General features: G+C 41.8%; 1 protein-coding gene across 1 annotated transcript in view; it reads right to left on the bottom strand.

Annotated features, from left to right (window-relative positions):
* Window positions 1-21,342, bottom strand: part of LOC145411248 (acyl-coenzyme A synthetase ACSM3, mitochondrial-like) — a 56,004-nt gene that overhangs the window by 5,651 nt on the left and 29,011 nt on the right. Inside the window, exons 6-9 of the mRNA XM_080281315.1 lie at window positions 19,646-19,769; window positions 16,713-16,914; window positions 16,128-16,246; window positions 10,632-10,725 (exon numbers count right to left, since the gene is read on the bottom strand). Of these exons, the coding sequence (XP_080137441.1) occupies window positions 10,632-10,725; window positions 16,128-16,246; window positions 16,713-16,914; window positions 19,646-19,769 (539 nt within the window). The remainder of the gene's footprint in view (window positions 1-10,631; window positions 10,726-16,127; window positions 16,247-16,712; window positions 16,915-19,645; window positions 19,770-21,342) is intronic.

Genomic DNA, 21,342 nt, shown 5'->3' with positions numbered 1-21,342 from the left:
AGAATTTTTCGTTCACTCCTACTTCATCCCATTTTCTCATACTCAGCTGTAAATAACGCATTCATTTTCACTCATATTCATTGTATATATATCATTTCTTCAAAGATTACAAATATTATTATTTATTTACTCTCATTTATTCATCCATTTGTTCATTTAGTTTTATTTGCTTACTTCCTACTCTGTTAATGTCCGTTTTTAAAAGGGTAGATCTCTCACCTATTGAATCTGACAGTAACACAGATAACGCTGTATGTAATGACAATGTAAAACTTCGCAGTGGCAGATCTTATACTACACCAACCGTAAGTTCCCTACCTGTTTCTACTACACCTGTTACTCCTACCCTAAATCCAGATATATTAATTCCAGATACTCTTATCATCTTCTCCAACTGATTCTCCTGAAACCACTCAGTCTTCTCCACAGTCTTCATCCCTCCCTACTACTACACATACACACACCACTACCGCTACGACACTTCCTTCCCACACACCTAGATGTTCACTACTGTGCCTACTTCCTCACCTTCGCGGTCTCACCCTCTTCTTACGATGGTGACTCAGAACCCTCCACCTCCTCAATGTATATATTTAGATGATGTGAATAGACCCAAATTTACAGGAGAGGATAGTACTATTTCGATTTACGATTTCCTCAGAGAGGTCGAAAACGACCTGCATAATCGCCAGATTGTCAATGAACCCTTGAAGGTTTCATGCCTTCTCAGTCGACTTCACCATGGCAGATCATTAATAGAAGCCGCTATTCGTGCGGGGCACTTCGAAGATTGTCAAACGTTTGACATGTTTAGCCAACGGCTCATTCAATACTGTTGCCAACATTCCAATTCTGCATCCCTTATAGGATTAACTAATCTCCTCAAGCAAATGCAGAAAGACATGAAGGTACATCCCCAACATGCAAAAGTAATTGAGGCAGACGCTACTATGAGGGCAACGAGTTCCGAGTTGCACCAATTATTCCGTGGTACTCAATGGGTAACAGAACACAACGGGGAGATCATGATTACATTAAATAATTTTGCAGATTTGTTCGGTTACTTTAGATTTCTCAATTGGCTTTCGGACTCCCAAAAGCAAATAGCACTACAAGTTGGCTTTGAACCAGGAGACAAAATAATGGATTTAGGTAAAACAATTGTAGAGAGGTCAGGAACAGACTTCACTCGCCAGGTCGATTCTTACAGTTCACCCTCTCCCTCTGCAGGTGGTACTGCGAGAGTACTACACACCAGCTTCACTTCAGCTGATTCCTCTCGTTCACGGCCAACTACAAGAACCAAACCAAGTAATCGGTCTCACTCACAATATCGTTCACCTTCTGGTGGTCTTGACAGTTCAACTCTGCAACAAAGCAAACAATAATCAATTACGTGCTGGCACTGCGGTAATGTAGGTCATAGAGAGTCTAGCTGTGCATACAAAGAAAGACGTTTTCGCTCACGGGAACGCCCGCGCGCACCTTCGCGGTCCCGACGCCTAACTTGCCAGTACCATAAGAATAGCACAACTCACTCCACGGACGAGTGTCATTACCTTAAGAGCCGTCAGTCGGGGGAAGACGAGCGCTCGGATCGGAGAAATATAACCTAACAGTAGAAGATCCGCCGGTGTCTGAAAATAAGGCAACAGAAAATCAACTCCCCATTCGTCAGGTAGGACCTATAACATCTTCAGGCTCAGTCATTCTAGGATGGAGCGAAGGGATACAAAGCTCTTTCTTTATGGACAGCGGATCTATGGTAAATCTAATCTCAGATACCTCTTTAAACAACATTAGGAAAATAACTAAGAGAGTTGGGATCCTCGAACCACCTGACATTCGCCTATGCGGTGTGGATGGCTCAGAATTTCAGGTCAAAGGAAAAATCACACTAGAAGTACAACTTGATAAAGTCTTAAGTCCCTTTGACGTAGAGTTTCATGTCACTATTGATCTTAGGTATCCAGCTGACACTCTCATTGGCTTTTCGACAATGGCCCAAGAAGTCATTACTCTCCTCCCTGCTTCTTGTTGTGTACATGTTAATGGTTTCTCAATATCTAGTATGGAATATCCACGTCCGGTACTTTCCCAAACTGACTCAGTTATTAAATCTCACATGATTCCAACAGTAGTCAAGAGTAACCAAATACACACGCTGTTACCTGAACAGCCAGGTACACTACCATCTAGTACTACATCCTCTGAGCATTCACTTACAGATCATATCAACCCCTCTGACAGTGCCACACTCGCCGACTCAGACACGTCTCATTTAACTACCTCAGATAGTGTGATTGATGTTTTACAACATGCAGAGATAAGACGTGCAGTAACAAATCAGTGCACAATTTTGTTGCCGCACAAGTTTACCAAAGTCTCTGTTCGTGTTGTCGGTGCAAAAGCAGGAGTGGATGTACTAACCTTACCTGAGACGTGTTGTATGAATGGCTTAGCTTATGAGTCGGCGTTGTGTACGGTGCTGGAGGATGGTTTATGCTACTTGTACATTGCAAACACAACAAACGCCGCTTACACCTTACGAACGGAAACTCAAACTGGCGATTTCTTGGTATACCCAGTGGCCGTACGTGTGTGCCAGGATTTCCCATATCCTGCTGCCGATGTGTGCTCAGTTGCTCAGTCCACCAGTATCCCATCTAATCTTGATTCTCATGTGAAACAAAGTGATTTCCCGGAACACCGACATCAATTAATTAATCTCTTGCGAGACTATCGCAAAGTAGTAGCCCTACCCAGTGAGAATATGGGCAAAACAAATTTGGTAAAATACAATATTACATTACAGCCAGGTGCTCAGCCAGTATATATTCCTGCATACCGTTTACCACATAGCCAACGTCAACAAGCCGATCGTCTTATTCAGGACATGTTGGATAATGATGTCATTGAACACTCTGATAGCCCGTGGAACAGCCCACTATTTCTGGTTCCAAAGAAAGATGGTGAGTTATGACCAGTCATAGATTACAGACGCGTGAATGCACCGACTGTCCCGGACAGATTTCCAATTCCTGTACTCACTAATTTGCTGGAATCCTTAGGTGAAAACAATTGTGTTTCTTCCTCCCTAGATCTTTTAAGTGGTTATTGGCAAGTCGAGATGGAAGAATCATCTCGTCCTATCACTGCCTTCAGTACTCCATCCGGTCATTACCAATTCCGTAGACTTCCATTCGGTTTGACAAATGCACCTTCAGCGTTCATGTCTTACAGTAACACATGCGATTAATTTATACAGTTTTCGCCGGCATGATAGGTCGCTCAGTTTTTGCTTATCTAGATGATGTCATAATTGCTAGTCACTCAGTGGAGGAACACTTAGAAAAGTTAGCCGAAGTGTTCACTAGACTCAAACAAGCTGGACTTACGATCAAACTATCAAAGTGTGACTTTTTAAGTAAGAAACCCCAATTCCTAGGACATGTTGTTGACGCTCACGGAATTCACACATCAGACGACAAGGTTAGAGCCGTGACGAATTTCCCAACTCCAACCAATACCAAAGCTGTACGCAGTTTCCTTGGTTTCAGTGAGTATTATAGAAGGTTCATAAAATTGTACGCCAAGATAACTGCGCCGTTAACAAAATTGCTAAAGAAGGATGCGCCTTTTGTGTGGGCTGATGAACAGGCAACCGCATTCACAACACTAAAAACTGCTCTAGCACAATCACCAGTTTTGGCATTCCCTGATTATTCTAAACCATTTCTTCTCTGTACTGATGCTTCCAGAGTAGGCCTAGGTGCCGTTCTCATGCAATATGACTCCGAAGGAAAGAAACGTGTCATTGCCTATGCTAGCCGTGTGCTAAACTCAGCGGAAAAGAATTACAGTGTAACTCACTGGGAAGCCCTTGCTGTGGTCTGGTCCCTAAAACATTTCCGCGACATCATCTACGGATATCCTGTTCACATCCAAACCGACCATCTTCCCTTATGTGACTTGTTTCGGGGACGTAACCTTACCGGTCGACTTGCACGTTGGGCAGTCACTGTGACTGACTATAATCCAACATTTGAATACATTCCTGGAAAATCCAATGTCGTAGCCGATGCCCTCTCGCAGCATGTTGCCACAGTCTCAACCAGTTGCGACGTAAACTTAGCGTTCAATTACGACAAACTACGTAGGTTCCAGCGTGAGGACCCCGTATGGTCACAGGTCATATATTTTCTATAGTCAGGCGATGATTCTTCTCCGCCAAGGTTACCAGTCCCTGTATCTGATTTCTTCCTCAACAATGAATTGCTCTATAAAAACTCAGTACTGACAGGTAACAACGTACCTCATCGCGAAGTTAAGCAACTAGTCACTGCAACAGACTTAATTCCTGCTGCCCTCCATTTAATCCACGACACCCCTCGTGCATCACACCCTGGCAAAGACAGAAGCTTACGGCAAGCACGTCTGTCATATTATTGGCCCACTATGCAAAAGGATATAGAAGCGCACTGCGATGCATGTTTATCATGTGCCCGTCACAAGGGAACAACCAGTCAACCTGCTCCTATATTGCAGTACCCAGTACCATCAAAACCTTGGCAAACTGTCTCTCTCGATCTTCTGAAGCTGCCTCGTACAGAATCTGGCTTCGTTTATCTGTTAGTGGCAGTCGATCATTTCTCTAGATTTGTTATCTTAGTTCCATTGCGTGAAAAGTCTGCTAACGCAGTTGCACATGTTATTAATTCAGTTATTTGCCCTTTCACAACACCAGAAGTAATTTTAACTGATAAAAGGTCAGAGTTCAACAATTCAGCTCTGGAAGAAGTTTGTCTTCGATATGGAATTAAGAAATGCAATATAGTGGCCCATCATCCAGCCTCAAATGGCCTAGTAGGGCGCCAGAATAGAAAGATATTGGAGAGTCTGCATCACATAGTAGGAGATCAGACTTCCACCTGGGATGAATGGATTCCACAGGTAGCTGCTTCAATTAATTCATCCATCAATAAGTCAATTGGAGAAACACCATTCTTCATCATATTTGGCTTTGACAAAAGACTACCTTATTCACTGTCGCAATCCAAGCCTGATCCGATCTACGACTACGATAACTATGTGCGAGTAAACCTATCCAACTTCCAGAAAATTCACAAATATGTTCAGGATAATCTGGCCCTTACAAACGAGGAGATGGTATGTAACCAACATGCCACTGCCACAGATGTTGCCATCCAAGTAGGTGACTTAGTTTTTGCCCTAGATCATGACAGAGAGTCAAAACTAAACAGTAAATTCTTGGGTCCCTTCCGTGTCATATCTTGTAAAGGTAATAAATTCGAATTAAGAGATCCGCACAAGGCAGAGACGACATGGGTGCATGCAGATCATCTCAAACGTGCATCAAAACGCATAGTCTTGGAGGAACCACTAAGAGAGACCACACCGCCACAACAAATTCCTACTCAGCCTTCTTCTTCTTCTCTAAACCTTCCTTCTGACATTACTATTCAGCCTTCCCCTACTGTTAATGACTATCGTGCCAAGTTGCGTTCTGCCACTAAGTCTCTTGCATAACATTATCATCTCATACTGTCGGTAACATCTGTGTCAACATCACCTCTAAGATCACCTCTATTAGAAATCGACATCCCAGTGACACATTTTTGTACCCACTCTACCTACCCATCTGCTGGAAATTAGATTATATTCGTAATCAGTTCAACCATCTTCAAGATTCCTTCCCTCAATAAACGCCTGTGGGTCGCTCACGAGTGAAACGTGGATTTTTTGCCCTTGGAGGAGAAATCCTCAGTGGATTATTTGGTGTAGCGACTAACCGTGAAATTTCTAGTTATAAAAAGGAGTTTATCCAATGCCATCGAGTCCCAATACAAAGTGTTACGTATTGAACATTTTATCATGCAACAGATGAGTCACCATCTACATGATGTTACTAATAGTTTAAATAATTTTACGATTGTTCTTAAGCGTGAAGTATCACCGACTAATATTATTTCAGAGTTGATGTATGTTAAATTACATGTTGATAATTTGCAGGTTTCTCTGGACTCTCTTGTCTCCCAAGTTACTAGCGTAATTCGTATTTTAGTCAATGCTGTTGATAGTCCTGTGACCCTTGATTTAGTATCTCTCTTTCTCTCACCTTCGTTCTACCTTGGAATGGGCTCACTCAACATTCGGCTTGTCTCCTATGATTCCATTTTCCTCTTTAGAACACTACTACCCAATACGAGAAGCCACATTCCTTACTAAAAGATATAATTGTTCATATTCTTCTTCGTTCTTCCATCATACTCGATCTCTTTCACATAATTCCTTTTCCCTTCTGGTACAATAACTCCCTGGTACAAGCCTCTGTCTCTTCACAGTACTTTCTTCTCTCCCATGATCATCTCTATATTGCCTTCCTCTCCTCAAGTGACCTCTGTAGATGTGCCCTTCTCACACCCAACTCTCGTGTTTGTGCTGCGTACCTCATAACAATTTTCCTTGGCAGCGTTGCTCCTTGCGAATCTGCCTTAGTCCGTCTGTACCTTCGTTCCTGCCCCCAAAAGCCAGGTACACCATGCTCGTCTAAATCACATCCGCTGTTTCTTCTTTAGTGCCTCAACTCCAGTCAGTCTTATTTGTCCAGGGACCCCTGTCCGTTCACTATCCGCAATTGGTTTATATAAGGCCCCTGATTACTGTACAGTAAAGTCTGAGTCTATAATAGCCCATGCCACACATTATCACATCGCACTCCGCTCCCACAAGTATGACATCTTCAAACCTGTTAATACTACCTTTCATCTACCAACAGACAATCTTTCTATCACATCAGAAAACCTACGTATGTTGAACTATTTAAACAATTCTAATTTTATTATGAACCAGTTCTCTTCAGCTTTTAACCACTCCTGGTCACATCCAGCCTTTGTATTTCCTCCAGTTGTCTTATGTTTTCTAGGTTTTATTGCAATTGTTTGTATCCTGTATTGTTGTCTCAAGCGAATGGACAAAAGGTTGCACGAGATCCGTGTAGCAACAAGGTTAGTGCGACAACCAAAAGACCTGGAAAATGGTAGTTCTGAGTAAAACTCATTTTGTGATTATATATATATATATATATATATATATATATATATATATATATATACAGTATATTTGTAAACTGACCAAACCTATATGTTTATGCTATTTTTCCAACATGGCCATGTACTGTAAATATATTAATCCTTTCTTACATCCAGCTTTGTGAATTATGTAGCAATATCTCATTTATTATTGTACTTCCATGTAATCCCGGTTCACTGTATTAAAAAAAAAAAAAAAAAAAAAAAAAAAAAGAGCGTCTCACTGTATACTCAGACCACTTGTATTCTTGCCATATTATGACTTGATGCCCAACCACTGTCAGGAGACACACTTTTTGATGAGAGGGAAAATTGTTTGTAACCTTTTTGTACATATTATATAATATGTAAATATGGTATGTAAGTAGTATGTAAGTAGTTGTAAGTAGGATCCAAGTAGGGCATCAACGCTCGCTCAATGTTATGTCTACGACATATGAGTCACGACTTCCGAGTCACACCGCTTCTCTCTCTCTAGCCGGTGGGAAACCGGCGATCAGTAGCAGTTCAAATGGGTCTGGGGTCGGACGTGCATTGTCCACCATCGCTGTATATTGATTCAAGACTGTGTTTAATATATTGTCAGAAAATTACTACAAGGCTTTGCCTTCACTTGCATGTGACGTAAAGGTGGCAATCCACAGTTTTAACAGAACCATTTACTACGCTGGGTGGTAACCATATAACCAAATTTTGGCACCTGGTGGTTTAGTGGGTAATTATTGCGCTCCAATCGGATTGAACCGGTGAAGGTTTATATCCAAGGGATGGTTGGGGCTGATTGCTCGTGTAATGCTACTCAGGGATGAGTGAGGCTGGTCACTGTCATCTTAAATGTTGGGACCAACTGCCTAGCCCCGGGCTCCTACGCTCCACATGGAGCAATGTAGGACTGGATGATGGATGAATATTATAATGATCTATCTATATATCTATCTATTTGTCTATCTCCGTGTGTGTATAGATAGACAGATAGATAGATAACCAGACGTCACAATGCAGAAGGGTTGGCCACATAAACCACTTTATCGCTGCCCTTTACTTTGCCATCAGGCTTTCCTTAATCCGTCCCATACATTCCCTCTCACACAGCATACTATTCCACTCCCTCACCTCATCCCCAGTCTTCCTCTTCTCATAACCTCCATCAGGTGGTCGTCGTCGACATCGTCGTCCTCTTCCTCCTCCTTCTCCTCCTCCTCCTCCTTATCATCATCATCATCACCTTATATTTATCATCATAGTTATCACTTTATATTTATCATCATCATCATTATTTTAACTTATCAGTTTTCACGGGGTGCGTAGAGTTGAAAGATGCAGGCAATGTGTTTTTGAAATCTATGAATGATGTACGTGTAGAAGGGGAGAGCGGAGATCATGGACAAGGTGGAGGGATGAGGTGAAGAGGTACTGTGCTGTACGTGAATGGGGGTGGTGTGACCTGGAGGGAGGGCAGCCTGATGGAGGAGGTTTGTTCATGGACATCTTATACGTGATTAACCCTTACACCGCGGGCATGCTTCCCAATGTTTTGGGTCTCCAGCGGGGTTATTCGGGCTCCGACAGACTCTCAAAAAATATTTACCAAAAATCAGTTATTAGTCCTAGAATATTAAAATTTAATATGCATATGGCACATACCTTCAGCTTTCTCCTGGGATGTTTGCTGAGCCTTCGTCGATTACCGCAGGACTTGTGGAGACCTCTGAAGTTGGGTAACGAAGTCTCCACTTTACACTTCCCGACAACCCGTAATATGATTACCACAGCCAGATATTAACACTATAAACACTACTCTATGATTATCAAGTAGTTTGGGATCCATACTCCAAATAAAAACCACTGTGAAAGCAATGAAAATTACGAGCGCGTATGACCTTCCTGCTTGCGCTAGTTCGCTGTTGGTATTCTGTCATTTATTATTCATAAAACCCCCCACACTTTATGTTTCTATTACTATGTAACACTTATATATATCTACAGTCTTTATCCATAAGTTTCCTTCAGTAGTATTAGTTTATTGTCACTGTAGGGATTCAATTTCTTTCAGTAAAATACGTAGCATTCACTTTCTCGTCCTGTATACTAGCATTGAGAGTGAATGTCATTTTCACCTTCACTCTCATAACTCATAGTATTCAGACATGCTAGAGTGAAACTTTCATTTCATTACTCCTAGGGTATATACTCGTATTCTCATAATACTGCTCATTTACATTTCTATTTACGTTCTCTATTTTATTTACGTTATTTACATTTCTATTTTATTTACACTGTGTTATGCACTGTCACTTGAAGTAACTTATAAAACTATTTTCCACTGTTCACGTATATTTACGTTCATTACTTTCACTTGCTGTTTACACATTATTTACACATTATTTACAATTCCACTTGCACCGTTTTACTCAATAAAATGATCGTAGTCACTCTTTTATCAATTGTCAGCCCTTTACCTCTTTCCACAGGAGGTTTAGTAGGGGGTAAAGGTCACAGGGCCCTTTGCATGGGGGTGAAAAGTCCCTGAAGTCAGCAAGAGCAATCAGACGTACCTCCACATTGGAAGATGAGAGTGAACTGATAAGGGTGGGCCGGGGTGGTGGCCTACCTAGGGAAATGCTTTTCTGCCAATGTTAGCCTCTTGACAGCAGCTAATATATAGCAGTGAAATGATTGGCAGGAAATCTAGACAATACATTATAAATTAGGTAGTTCCAGGTGAATGTAAATACCACTTAGGCTTCTCCCTTCCCTCCTTATATGTATATTTATTACGAAAATAGATTATACGGCATATTTCAAGGGGAAATAAACAGCGAAAATTAGCGAACGAGTGCAAGTGAGGTGTTGTCAGGTGATAATCAGCCAATTCCAGGTGTATGGCACTCTCACTTACCTTATTTCTTTCTTGTATATATTATTTGGTATAAGAATAGGGCACAGACCTTATTTCAATGGATGAAATCAGTGAAAAATTCCAGGGAAGATTTACTTAGTGTAGCACGGCCGGGCAGGCGAGAGGATAGGGTAACGGAGGGGGGGTAGGGAGGGAAGTCAAGAATGGGGAGAAATGGCTAAATTGTCAACAATGGATGGGAGTACAGATGAGATTAGGAGTGCTGACTAGTGTTGCACATTGGCAGTACTGATAGATGATACAAGCCACCACTTGGAAGCCCGGGTGAATTCAAAATAACACAGAATCACAAAACCGACGCCCTGCGGTATGATCCCTTGCTCCCAAGCATCATAAAAGTGACGCCCCGTGGTTAAGGGGTTAAGACGTGTTGTTATAAACAGACATATTCACACAGCTATATATTATACAACAGACACAAGCAGACAGACGGACAGGCAGGCAGGCAGGGTAGATAGTTAAACAGATAGACAGAAATGTTTAGTACAGCCTCTCCATCTTTCAACACCTCGGGTTAGCGTAACTGAGAGAGGATAAATAGACTGAGAGACAGACAGACAGATACTGACAAACGGAAAGACCGACAGACATACACTCACCTCTAAAAAGTCCAACAGGATGACCATGTTTGAGAGAGACTGCCAGATGACCGTCCGTGTGGGGACCTAATTCTTGGTGTGCATCGTCTAGGACCTGTACCAGACACGGAGAGAGAAAGAGAGAGAGAGAGAGAGAGAGAGAGACTTACTGGTAATCTAAATTATTATAATTATTGTTATATCATCAACATCATTGTCTTCAACATCATTATTTTAACAAATTTAGTCACAGTTTAGACCCTCGACATAAGTACCCGAGAGAAAGATTTATCTCCATGGGGGGAGGGATTGGGAGGAAAACTCTGTGGTACAGTAACGAACTTTTTTGGATGCCTCAGCCAATTATGAAGCTACAAGAAAGACAGACACCAGTTTGGAAATCGCATAAAAATCCCCAATTATATTCATTTCATAGACAACCCATAATTCCCAATAGTATTTCTATAAATCGAGGAAACGATTTTTTAAAGGCAGATTAGCATACAAGTCGACTGCGCAAGAAGTAATGGTCTAAGGCTGAGTGAGTAGCGCGGCTGTATTTTCCAATGACTGCTGAGAGCAACCAGGTTTTGCATTTTCAAAACAAATAATACCTTCTGTTTGGCCCTAGACCTAAAATTAATACAAGATGAGTATTGGTTTTAGGATGTGTAAGGGAATATTTTTGGCAGAATCTAATAAGTTCTTTTTAGTATTATGAGGTCGGGAAATCAGAGGAAGATGATAAGCCACATGAGACAATATTCAGCACTGCCCGACTTACTCAAACACGTTCCACACTCTCAGTGTGGACGTCTATTACATGTTTATCATTATTTTTATCATTTTTATTTTTTACCACCACCACCACCGCAATCATCATCATCATCACCTTGACCTCTTACTCACCAGAGGAAGAACTGAGGAAGGACACAGATACCTACTCAGTTCTCAGCGTAGGGCAGGGATGTGCTTCATCATTATGATCTCTTCCACACCGGGAAGACCATATTGTACGTCCTCAGCTTGTATTTTTTTCCTCTCCCAAAAAAAACTTTTATCGGATGTCATCCCTTCATTTCTTCACCAATTCAGTTCAAACTTAGTACAATTCTTACTTGGACAAATACTCTCAGACATTTTTTTTTCTCTCTCTCTCTCCCTCATTTAGGACTTTTCGAGTAATTAAGGAGTTAAAGATAAAATTATACAGTACAAACACAAGCATTTCATGAATCGCGTGAAATGTGGCCACATGAATATGAAGAGTTCACCAATTTTTGTGAAGAGGTCTTTGTGTGTGTGTGTGTGTGTGTGTGTGTGTGTGTGTGTGTAAAGGTCGTATCATAAATGCTCGTATACACGCTCAGTTTTAACTGCCTGTTCAGCTGCCCAAATTAGCAGAACATACACTCAAACCAGCATGTTCGAACCACTCTGTGCAGTTGGACTGACATTTAAAACTGTGGGAGGGGTAGATGTATATGCTGAGAAGGATCAGAGGGAGAGACGACCAGCAGCCAAAGATGCCACATTTGTTACTGCCTGAGACCCTTTGAGGGGGAGCACAAAGCAGATCCAAGTCTCCGGCAGCCCAAGCTACAATCACGGGGAATGTTGTTTGGTTCATTGTCAGGACGGGGTATGGCTTCATCAGGCGCCAGGATACTGGTGTTGATGTTTTCGTGCACCGCCAGGCTGTCGTTGCACCAAACCCATGGCATCTCCATCACTCCCTTGGGGATGGTGAGACTGTGGAGTTTTGTCTCTTTGGAACTCCCAAGGGACCTGAGGCTCGGGACGTTATTGAGCCAGAAGGTGTGGCCGTGCAGAGTTTTGCCCATGCTCAGTGACGTCTCACGGCCTGGGTACGCCAGGCCAGGGGTTCTGAGAGTCCTGGGGAAACAAGCACTATCATAGAAATGTGCATCGCAACAGTGAGGGCTTTTTATGGGGGATGACAAAGGGACTATGTTCGTTCTTCTCCCTATGATCTTTGAGGAGAACAGACTACCTCACCTCGTCATACCCGAGTGCTTCACCCGCGATGTGCCTTCTGCACCTCGTGGTAGGAAGCATTGGATCCAGCTGCATTAGCCTTCCACCCCCTGCACAACACCACAGAAGCTGCTGTGTCTGGATGCTCCCCTCAACTGGAGGATTGCTTCTTCGATCACCGACCCAGGTCCGACTCAGACTGCTGCTGACGTTCATCACCTGCCGTCAGTGACCAAGGAGGGGTGGGATTCTTCTGACTCCGTTTCCATGGCTGATGATGCGTCAACTGGCTCCTCGGCCTAGGAGAAGATCATTGAGTCCTCCCCTTCTCCGGCAGAGGAGGGCAGCTCATCTCGCCCTCCTATCGTGGATCACAGGTATCAGCTGGACGTATCCCCCTACCATCATCTCCTGACACTTGATGCCCGCACCCGGTCGTACCAGCTCTGAGTCTCGACCTACTCCAACTTGTACAATTTTCTCCCGGCAGCTGACTTGGGTGAGGGGATTCAGCCTCTTACGACTGTCAGATCAGAAGAGGTGCATCTAGCTGATCTTTGTGCATTCTATCATACGCTGCCTCCTCGCTTGGCTCCCTAGACTGGTCATCTAGCTCGATGCCTGTGATATGATGTTTAATTTTACTCTGGTTATCTTAGTTGGCCCAATGTCCCTAAGTGGATGATGGCCATAAAGCCTTTACAGAAGAAGATGGATACTGTGATTTAGATGTGCTGGCTGATGAGAAATGGGTGTGATGTGTTATGAATATAATGAGAGTTAATAAAGGGCTTACAGCAGTGAAAACAATGTTTGATAAACTCATGTATTCAGTTATACTGGTGCATGTTCCATAGGTTGGCTTGGATGATGTAGAAAAAGAGAGATTCTGGAATGACTTGATACTTGTGGTTGGTGGTAAGGGGGATGATGAAACTGTAGTTTTGTGGGGGTATTTAAATGGTCGTGTGCATGAGGCAGCACAAGGACATGAATGGTTACATGTGGTTTGTGCATATGGTGCGAGGAATGTGGAAAAGGAAAGGATACTCGAATTTGGGGAGGAAATGAACCTGACAGTGTGCAACATACATTTTAGGAAAAGAGAGAGTATACTGATTACATAAGAGTCTGATGGAAACAGTAGCCAGATTGACTATTTGCTGGTCAGGAGGGCTGATAGGAGGTTGTTGAAGAATAAAGTTATAGGGAGTGAAGAGTGAGAGTAGCTACACAAATTACTGATATTTGACATGGTGCTTAAGGAACAGGTGATGAACAGGACGACCTATATACCCAGGAGGAAAATCCTTCTACAGAGAGATGAGTCGAGTGGTGGCTGAGTAGGCAGCTGTTGATCAGCGTGTTAATGTGCAGTACATAACTCTCACGAACAATCCCTTGAGAGTTACTGATTCAGTGTGTGAAAGAACAAGGGGCCCTCCAAGACACAGGATAATATGGTTGTGGGATGAGGGTGTAGAAGCCACAGTCAACGAAAAAAGAAGGCTTTTCTGGGAATGGAGAAGGAGTAGTAACAGACAGGAATACTTGGCTGCCATGCAAAGGGCTAAAAAGGAGGTATACAGGGCAAAAATTTGAGTCTCATTGACTTTTACAGGATATCCTAAATAGTACTGAATGGACGAATATAGTATTTAAGGTGCCAAATAAGACGAAGACGGAAAATAGAGATATAGGTGAGCAGTGTGTGAATAATAATGAAGGAAAGGTAGTGATGGGCAGACAGGATATTAAAGACCAGTGGAGAGGAGTTTGGCTGGAACAGGGAAGGTTTGGAGTCGGTAAGTATATTGTGTGGCCCTGGGCCTTTGATTGATGCTATTACAGACAGCAAGGCAATAGGCAAGAAACAGTTGGGGAAAGCAGCAGGTGAGTCTGGGTTGACAGCTGAAATGTTGAAAGACTGAGAAGATAAAGAAGTGGTTTTAGATACTGATTAGATAAATATGATTATATACAAGAGTGTTGTCCCAGATGACCGGCTGAAGAGTGTGGCTGTAAATGTGTACAAGGGGAAGGGCGACGTCCTGGAGAGAGGAGATTATTGAGGTATAAAACTTTTGGACCAGATAATAAAGGTAATTGTGAGAGAGTCATAAAAGGTATGATATGGGAAATAGTGAATATTTACGAGATGCAGTTTCGGTTAATGCCAGGCAAAGGGACCACAGATGTCATATTTCCAACAGCTTCAGGAAAAATATAAAACAAAGAAAAGGGAGCTGTATATACTTTGTTTTTGATGATTTGGGGAAGGTTCTTGACAGAGTCCCTTGGTGGATTGTGAAGTGGGTAACCAGAAAGCTTGGGACCGAAAAGTGGTTTATCTGAGTGGCTATGGCTATGTATGTTGGTGCTCGCACCCAGATGTGAGTGAATTGATATTTGAGCGATTAGTTTCCCGTGAATACTGACATGCAGTCTTAAGCCACTTACTGTTTATCATGGTGCCTGAAACTCTCTCACGTGACATCGGAAATGAACCTTCATCAGAGATGCTGTATGCTGGTGACTTCATGTTGATTGCAGAAAATGAAAAGGAAGTGGAGGAAAGATTTAGGTACTGGAGGGACGGAATGGGGTACAAGAGTTTGAGAGAAAAAACGGAAAAAAAATGTGATGATATAATACGGCTGGTGGCAGTACGGTCAATGCTGACGGAATGTGGCCATGTGCATTTTGCCACAAGGGTGTGAGAGGTAGCTCCATCTTGTGCAGTGTTTGTGATAAGTGGATGCCAAAGACATGTGGTATTAGAGACTGACTGCGAGAAATGCTGATTTAGTGTATCCAGTGCGCCGGGGAGAACATGTATAGATTGTCAAGTGTGGCAAGATTGATATTGTTTGAAAGCCTCTTGAGTGTGTGGAAGAGTTGTGTTATTTGGGGAACATCTTAGATGCTGAAGGTTAGGCTGGAGCCAGCTCTGTGGCCAAGGAAAGGAGTAACTGGAGGAAGTTCGGGGAGCTGCTGTCTCTCCTGAGACTCAGAGGGCTCTTCCTCCGTGCTAAGGGATCTCTGCATGTGGCATGTGTTAGTGTAGTGCTGTATCGTAATAAGACCTGTGTCCTGGACTCCCTGCCTGGGTATACTGACACCATTGCAACGTTTCCCTAACAACTAGCATTGTAGGCTGGCTAAAGTTACCTCAATACAAAACATCAGAACCCACCCTAGCTCTCTCTGCCTGCATCTAACGACTATTCCGTAAAGCAGAAAGTACACAAGATTGTCCAAAAATAGCACTGTCTGAGTGATTTCTTGTGTTTTGCAGGAACAGCTCAATCGATGTTATCAATGTCTAACCTGCATCATCTACTCCGTTTCTATCTCCCACGACCCATTTTCACTCTTCATAATGTGTGATTTTTCCCTTCACTGATTACATGGTTGATTAATAGTTTCGTGAAGCTGCACACACCAACACATTGAGCCATCCCCGCGGCACCTACCCAGAGCGCTATATATGCAAGTGCGACGGGGCTGCGTACTTACCACCAGTCTGTATCCCGGTGCCGACTTGCCCATGGACCCAGGCCGAATCTTCATGCCTCGACACACACCCGCCAGAAGGGTCGACTCGCTCTGGCCATACCCTTCATAGATCTGCAAACCTGCCGTGGCGGTGAGAGGATCATCATCATCATCATCATCATTATCATCATACTTCTCCTCCTCCTCATCATCATCATCACCGTCATCATCATCATTCTACTTCTACTCTTCCTCCTCCTCCTCATCATCATCATCATCATTCTACTTTTACTCCTCCTCCAGGTCATTATCATCATCATCATCATTATCATCACCCTACTTCTCATCCTCCACGTCATCATCACTATCATAATCATCAGTATCATCATCATCATCATCCAGATCCTTTTTCCCACCTACTGATTTGCAGAGAGTTAGTACAGAGTTTAGTGATTAGTGATTAGTAACACCCCACCCCCATTTTTTCTACGCCTTCTGGGAATATGGGATTATATGGTTATCACCCAGCAGTAACTGGTTTCCTGGCTTATATTCACACACACACACACACACACACACACACACACACACACACACACACACAACCTGTGTTTTGGGTCCAGACTTGCATGACCTCCGGGTTGAGAGGCTCTCCGGCACTAACACAGTGTCGTAGGGCACGGAAGGGTAGGTGGCCAAATTCACGGCACTGTACCAATGCACGGTAGGCAGTGGGAGGAGCGCACATCACAGAAACTGGATGCTGATGTAGGGTGCGCAATACTTCGTCCCCGTCAAACCGGGGCATCTGTGAGGAAAGTTTTTATTATTATTATTATTATTATTTATTTATTTATTTTTATTATAATTATTATTATTATTTGGAGTTAACGGGATCACTCTTGTACTATAAATACTAGGTTGTATCTGTATGAAACTCAATGAGCCACGTTCAGGTGAAACGACTATAGTATGGCTGACAAACTGGTTAACTAGAGCACCCTTACCTCAAACTGGTGCTTCAAATAACCAGAATTCTGATTAACCATGAAATGTACACTAAAATGGAGGTAAATATCAAGTTTTAGCTCATAATCATATACCGGTAGTTGTTTTTAGATGCGATAAGCGATGGAGCTGTAGTATCCTTCTTTACAAAGTATGAAACAGTTACTTGCAACAGGAAAGCTAAGGACTCATAGAAAAGACCCCCTTCTTATTCAATATTAAGCCAGTCAGTTGCGATACGGAATATTATATTTCAGAGACAAGATTTCTTTCCTTATTTACTAATTATTAAACCAATCAACCGTTGCATATAATATATAACAGAAGAGATCTCCCTCCGTATTTAATAAATAATAATCAAGTCTGTTGTGATACATCACAGAAAAGATTTATTTATTTTTTTACTAAGTATTAACCCAATCAATTGTTGCACATAATATGTAATAGAAGATATCTCCTCCCTTATTTACTTGGCATTAATCCAACAAATTGTGATATATGATTTAGAAAATAGTTTTCTTAATAAATATTAACCTAATCAACTGTCACATCATATGCCAAAAAGAAAAAAAAAGAAAATCTTGTTCCTAATAGGTATTAACCCAACCAACAGTCACATAAAATTCAGAGAAGAGATCTCCTTCCTGATTTAACAAGTATTGTGAGATATGTCATAGGAAAGATCTCATTTATGTAGCAACTACTGTAACACTACTCAGAGAAAAGATCCCCTTCCTTATCTACTAAGTATTAACCTACTCAATTGTGTCATAAGATATAGTAATGATATAAATTATTTACGAAGTATTAATCCAATAAATTCCTTAATTTTCCTGTAATAGATTATAGAAAACATATCCTTCCATACTTACTAAGCACAATATTAACCCAGTCAATTGTGATAAGTCATGGAAAAGATCTTCCTTATTTACTATTTAAATTATAGGCAACAAATATCCAGAGGTCCTAGAAGATTCGTTTCGTTTCGTTTGTAAATGCTCCAGCATGCTTGCATCTGTCGGCCTTGGTCACCACTTACAGTCACAATGCCACCATACGTGAACTTATCTTCAGTGCCTTTGTAGCATGATCAATAAATAAATGCAAAGTAATGGTTGTTGAGAAAGAAAATGGCTTACAGTGTGACGTGATGGTAAGTGGAGAGTGAGTTGAATTGATCAGAGATTTTAATCCATTTGCGCCCACGATCCCCAATATATAATGGAGGTGGTCATTCTTAAATTTTAATAAAGAAAGGAACCCCAGGATAGGGATCTATGAGCTTCGCGACTATGAGCCGATAGGCGGGGGGCTGTACGTTTAGTACCTTTCCAGCTAAATATCTTGCACAGGAACTCTGGGGGTTAATGAGTTAATTACCTGAGTGGAGTCAAAGAGATGTAAGGTAAATATCCAGGTGAGGTAGAAAGTAGAGTAGCACAGGAGAGGTGCTATGAAGGCCTTGTTAAGATGCATTAGTCAGATTGTGGCAGCTGCAAGGGGCTTCCATGAAGGAGTTTTAGTGCCGACTTTAACATATGGATGTGAGGCTGAGGTGTGGCAATAATATGAAAGGTCAAGAGTTAGAACAATGGTGATGAGGATGTCGAGGACTGTATGTCGATAGGATAAGAAATAATGTGATTTGTGACAAATGAAGAGCAAGAAAGCCTATTGACACTAGAGTTGAAGACAGTGTGCTTAGTTGATATGGGCACATGGAAAGAATGGATGTGATGTAGTGGTGGAAAGGGCATATCTGAGAGAGTTTGAAGCGGGGAGGAGGCCTGGCTAGAAGAAGGTAGATGGTAAATGATTGTATGAGTAATCGAGGTACAGAGGGTGATAAGGCTAGGGAACTGACAGCTGATCGAGGTGGATGGAAGAAATTTGTATGAAGGCGTGTATAACAACGGTTAGGGACCACTGTTTTTTCCCAGTGAGGTGAGTCGTCTGACTGACTCTAGTTGGTGGGTGGTATGAAGCACGTAGGTGTGGATGTTTAAGGCCATGGGGTTGAGTCAGGATTCCAGGGGCCTGAATGATGAATGAACGAGAGTTTTGTTAGCTTCTCCTCCTAACAGTCAGGCTGTGGGGTGGAGTCAGGATTCCAGGGGCCTGAATAACGAGTTTTGTTGGCGTCTCCTCCTAACAGGCCTTTATTCGTCTTTGGACGCTATGGGAAATAAGCTGAACGAGGACGAAAATCTCCGCCCACATTAAAAAAAAAAAAAAAAAAAAAAAAAATGTGGATTTACTTTCACCTGAGGGAACTGGGCCGCATTCACAACTCGAGTACTAAATCGTGTTGGCGTGAAATTCCATGACCCACAAATACGAGGTAGAGATAAGTCTCTTTGGTTACAAGTCAAATTGATCCTCCAATACGACAGCACCAGGCATCATGCTAAACAGAAAAGACTTAGCAGTCATTCTCAGATGAAACATCGAATATAGCGGAAATGATGGAACTACATTTAAAGTGAAGAGGGTGTACAACAGAGGTACGAGTTGATCATTGTTCAAATTACCTGGTGTATGAAAGCGGTGGCTCCAGCAATGAAGGGAACATACAGGCTGCTCCACGCTGCTTTGGCCCAGCCCGTGTCCGAGATGTTCCATAACAAGTCATGCTCTTGTACATCTAGCATGTACCTGTAATGTGCATCATCATCACCACCAACACTGACACTGCTCCTCCTCTTCGTCTTTCTCCATCATCGTCATCATCATCATCACTACCACCCCAATCATCACCATCATCACCGCCCCATTTCATCATCATCACTATCACCATGACCACAACCCTCCCATTCATCACAATCGTCATTATCACCACCATCATGACCACCACAACCTCATTCATCATCATCATCATAAACTACCACCGTGACCGCCACCATCATCCTCATACAATCGACAGTCATCTTTTTTTTTTTTTTTTTTTTAATGGCTATCACCCTGAAGGGGCATTAGGCCAGCAAGAATCGATAATCATGAAAGCCAAAATAATGATATGAAATATTTGCATCTATTTCATACCAATATTAAGATATTATTCATGATTATGAAACATAAGAAGTAATAAAGAATACATCAGTATACATGGATAGTACCAGGACAAATACTTCCATCTATACATCACATGTAGACTCATTACTATGCTACTACAAAATAATCAAATAATTATCAAATTTATATATTTAAAAAAATAATAATAAAAAATAAAAGGAATAATTACAAATTTACTGGTCCTGAAAAAAAGAAAAAAAAAATACACATTTATATAAATGTAACCTCCTCCTGCGGTTCACAAATATATAAAAGTGTATTGACGTATTTACATATGTACAAAAACAATATCCCTATATACAAAAAAATATATATCTATATCTATCTATCTATCTATATATATATATATATATATATACACACACACACACTATATATATATATATATATATATATATATATATATATATATATATATATATATATATATATATATATATATATATATATATATATATATATATATATATATATATATATATATATATATATATATATATATATATTAAATAAAAAACCACAACCAAGTTCATAAAATAAATCACAACTCTCTGAGCAGTCTGGTCTCTTTCAGGAAAGTCATCAATTTATTAGTCACACCAACGTCCCCATCACCCAAGACAGAATCAAGTGTGAAAGGGAGCGCATTTGCCCTACAGTAGGCAGCCAGAGAGGTACGTTCCCCAGCGTACCTACTGCAGTACAAAAGGATGTGACTAATAGATAACACCGCGTCACAGGTGGTATAACGCGGTGGAAATTGTCTGTTAATATATGGTAACATATGTGTTATTAGGGTGGAATTCATGTGGAGGCGGGCTAAAGCGACCTCCTCCCGTCTGTTTCCTCGGGAGGAACTGGACAAGTCACATATGGTCCTTTTGACTGATGGAATTGCCAGGTCGGTCCACTGACTTTGCCACAGAAGATTAATTGATTTCTTTCCGAAAGAGACTCTAGACTGTAGCTCACGGGGAATGTCCGAAGTCTCCTCGAGTTCTACAGCCGATTTAGCTAGTACGTCAGCCTGCTCATTGCCGTAAATACCGCAATGACCAGGCACCCAGATCAGAGAGAAGGATTTAGCACATGTGTGCAGCTTATTGATAATGCAGCCCAGGACCTCATGTGAATCAGTCCTACATGAATGAATTGT

This window comes from Coenobita brevimanus, chromosome 88 (genome assembly GCF_032717465.1).
Source record: "Coenobita brevimanus isolate Jiangsu-jjx chromosome 88, ASM3271746v2, whole genome shotgun sequence".
Classification (NCBI taxonomy): Eukaryota; Metazoa; Arthropoda; class Malacostraca; order Decapoda; family Coenobitidae; genus Coenobita; species Coenobita brevimanus.
The sequence above is the reverse complement of the archived record's forward strand: the minus strand, read 5'-3'. Positions and strand labels throughout refer to the sequence as shown.